Below are 4,160 nucleotides of genomic sequence, written 5' to 3'. Positions count from 1 at the left end.
TTCTCTACCAAACCCATTATCTTCCCACTCATCCCCATTATATTAAATAAACATATCACACCACCCCATTTCATTTTGTCCCCCATGCTTCATTTAAAATAATGCAAGATTCCCCTTTAAATTAAATCTTGTCCCCCCTTTATATTAAACAACTATATCACAACCCACCCCATTTCATTTTGTCCCCCATGCTTCAAATAAACAATTTCAAAATGTACAATTCCTAAACTACCCCCTCCGACCTTACTGAAATTACCAAACTACCCCTGAACGTATTATAAATTTACCAAACTACCCATCAGCTATAACACATCAATTAATCAAACTTAACCAAAATATAGACAATATGATCAATTTCTAACAATGTTCAAACAACAATATGAACACGGATGAACATCATAACAACAATATCACATGAACATGATTTTAACAACATTTCAACAACAAATCACATGAACACAAATTGAACAACCAAGAACAACTAAAATTTGATTGAACAATATTTTTAGCAACAACAAATCTATTTTTTGGATTTAAACAACAACAAAAATCAAACAAGTATATTTAGATTCCTAAATTCAATAATATTGAACTTAAAATCAATTCTAACAACATTACAACTAACAATTCCTATATTAAACTTAAACAAAATTATGAGACAAATTCAAGAAATAATTATAAATGATAAACAAGAAATCAAACTATACAAATTTCGGATTCAAGAACAATCAAACAAAGTATGGACATAAATGAAAAGATTCAACAACAATAACAAAGATACATGATACATGAGAAAGGCTACAACGATAATCCAATAAACTAACAATTGATTTTTTTTAAAAAAAATAAATAAATTAGATCCAACAAAATATTACAAAGATACATGATTCCAATTAAAATTAAAAAACAAAACAAAACATAACTTCACATTAAATTACTGAACTTTAAACAACATGAACATGAATTTAATCTACAACAAACAACGGATTCAAGCGATTTAAACTAACATTCTTTTATATTAACATTAAATCCTTTTAAATTAATAAAACAAACTGAAAAATATTTAATTGAGTCTTCAACTTAAATCTTAACAACATTATAACTAAACTAATCATTTTTTATCTAGAAATAAACAAGAAAAAATGACACAAAACAAAAAATAAAAAAAATAAAAAAATAAAATAAAAAATAAAAAATAAAAACGTTGAACAATGACTGACCCAAATGAACTCCTACCAAAGTGAAGTAGCAGCGTGAAGAAGAAGATGAAGTGAAGCTGTGGCGTTCGACGAAGTGGACAAAACAGTAGCAGCTGCTAGTAGCGAAGGCTACGAAGGAGATGATGATGAAGCAGAAGGCATAAACAGTTGGCCATGGCGAAGCTGTAGCAGCTCGACGAGGCAGCTGGAATGGAGCAGCAACGACGAGGAAGCAGCGGCGACAGCATCGTCGACGAGACCGGAAGAAACAGCCGCGATAGCAGCGTCGACGAACCTTGGAAGAAAGCAGTCGCGAACGCAACGTCGACGAAGCTTGGAAGAAAATAGTCGCGAAAGCAGCCATGGCGTACAGTAGAAACGCAGTAGCAACCATCTTAAAGAAGAAGAAACACGGGCAGCGACGATGGAGACGATGATGAAGAAGATGAAACAAAGGGATCGTTCATGGTGGTCGACAAACATGGAGCTCGACGACGAAGAAGAAGGCAGCTTACTTGGCGTTTTGTTTGGAGCTGTGTGTGTGTCGACAAGGAAAAGCCATGGATGAGCTTTGAGGGGGAAGCCATGGATGAGCTTGGAGAAAAATGGAGAAGAGAGAAAGAGAGGGGGGTGGCGGATTGGTTAGCTCTTTTTTAGGGTTTTCTTCTTCTTCTTTTTTTGTTTTGTTTTGTAAAATGTAAGATAATAGGATGTTGGGTTATGGACTGGGTCGACCCAGTTCGAAATGGACTGGGTCGTTTTTGGAAGATTGGGTATTTTTTGGGCTTGTGGCTTGAATTTGAAGAAAAGACTCAATTCCGACTTTCTTTATTTTTCGCTCTCTTTTCTTCTTTTATTTTTCTAAAACTAAATTATAAAAATACTTAAATTGTTATTAAGAACTAAATTAAGTTATAAAAGCGCAAATTAACTCCCAATAACAATTAACGCACAATTAAGTAATAATTAAGCATAAAATTGTATATTTGGACATTAAATGCTAAAAATGCAAACGATGCCTATTTTTGTAATTTTTTTATTTTTTTTGTAAAACAATTTTAATTACGATCAATTGTAGAATTAAATCCTACATGCAAAATGCGACATATTTTTGTATTTTTTATTAATTTAGCGAATAAACACGCACAGACAAATACAAATAATTCTTCAAAATATCACAAAATATCACAAAATTGCACACCAAAGAAAAATCATTTTATTTTTGAATTTTTTGGGAATAATTCTCATATAGGGCAAAAATCACGTGCTTACAATGTGACATATAGGAAAGGGGAATGGTGAATTATTGATTTTTTCACTTTGAAACCGAACCATGAACAACTTTTTGCACTTTGAAATTTTCAGTTCTCTATAATAATTCGAGTAAGGAAATGTAACAGAAAACCCCATAAAAACCCCTGGGGCATAGTGCAATTTATATGCATATGGTTTGATGAACAAATACTATTAAGGTTACACCTGAATTGAACGTAGTAATATTAATTAATACTATCATATAAATGTAATTCAAAGAGATAATGTATAAATTTTAGCTATAGTACATTGGAACAGAATATCAAATTATTCATATTGCAGCATAAGCTATTTTCAGGTTGCGACCTTTTATTATTACCCAGAATTAGACTCTCATCGTGATGACAATCGAATGACGTATTATCGTCAATCTCAGTTTGTTGCATGATGTTGTAGCATATGTAAATCCGTATATATACATAGGTATCAACAAAGGCGGATCCAGGATTTAGATTTTGTGGGTTCAACTTTTAAGGTTTTTAGCATTGAACCCATTGTATTTTTAAAGTTATGGGTTCAGACCTACCATTTGTTGAAATTTTAATGAATTTTTACATATAAATTTATATTCCGGGAGAAAAATACTGGATTCAGATAAACCTTGCTCATACTCTACATTTGCCCCTAGGTATCAATCCATCCTAAGAATGTACACACACATATATATGTATATATATAAAGAGAGATAGATAGATCGTCATTATATCCAAAATTAGTCTTTATATTCCTATTTGCTTTTCACAAAACTGATCCACGATGGCAGGGCTAGCTACGACAACCTCCCCTATTACATGTTGAAAATTGGAACGTAACATATATACTTGCATGGGATGAAATTAATATATTAAAACCATTTTAATTATATTAATCAATAAGGACGTTCTCCGATGTAATTTCCAGGGGGATAATAATTGCATGACACAAACCATGCTTCACCATTCTGGCATTTCAATCTAGCACATCCAACTTGAAGTGTGTTACGCCATACTACTTGAGTATAATGCCCACACATCCCACTTTTGCAAGAATTTGTTGCATATTCATAGTTTGGTTTCTCTCCTACCCACAGATTAACAGCGTCGACCGCCGAAAATTCGCCGTAGCCCATGGCAAGATTTTCACCATAGGGTCCATCAGAATGTACTAATTTGCATTCAGCTAATTCTGTGGTGGCATAGTCATGGGCATAGGAAGCAAGAGTGTCGTTCCATTTTAATGGCGGGAGTGGGACACCAACTTCTGCACGGGCTTTGTTGTGGACAATAACGATATCTTTGGGAGTGTTTTGGGCTAGTGAAGAATGGGCCATGGCTAAAACCACGAACACAATAAAAGTTGTTTTTAAGATATCCATTTCCTTTTTCTTTGCTTTTGAAGGCAAATTTGGTGGAAATGGAGAAGGTGATTGTGTTTGTGAGTTGGAGAAGTGAGATGGTTTGGTATTTATAGGCACTTCTTGACAAAAAGGAGAAAAAAATTGGGGAAGAAAACTTATGGTTAGCCCGTGAATATGGGCTTTTGAGAAATTAGCACCATTAAAAAAATGAGAGTATAGGATTGAAAATTGTATTTAACGTTCTGCGTGACTTGACAAAGATAGAGGTTCACATGCCTAATATACATATTTCATTTGCTAAGCAAAATCGA

General features: G+C 33.4%; 1 protein-coding gene across 1 annotated transcript; it reads right to left on the bottom strand.

The window, feature by feature from the left end:
- Positions 1-3,381: 3,381 nt before the first annotated feature.
- LOC104236046 (basic form of pathogenesis-related protein 1-like) lies at positions 3,382-3,822 on the bottom strand. Its single transcript, XM_009789892.2, has one exon. It carries the CDS (start codon positions 3,820-3,822, stop codon positions 3,382-3,384), a length of 441 nt encoding a protein of 146 aa, XP_009788194.2.
- Between the last annotated feature and the right edge of the window lie 338 nt (positions 3,823-4,160).

The sequence above is a fragment of the Nicotiana sylvestris genome, chromosome 1 (assembly GCF_000393655.2).
Source record: "Nicotiana sylvestris chromosome 1, ASM39365v2, whole genome shotgun sequence".
Lineage (NCBI taxonomy): Eukaryota > Viridiplantae > Streptophyta > Magnoliopsida > Solanales > Solanaceae > Nicotiana > Nicotiana sylvestris.
This window is presented reverse-complemented; position numbering and strand designations above follow the sequence as displayed.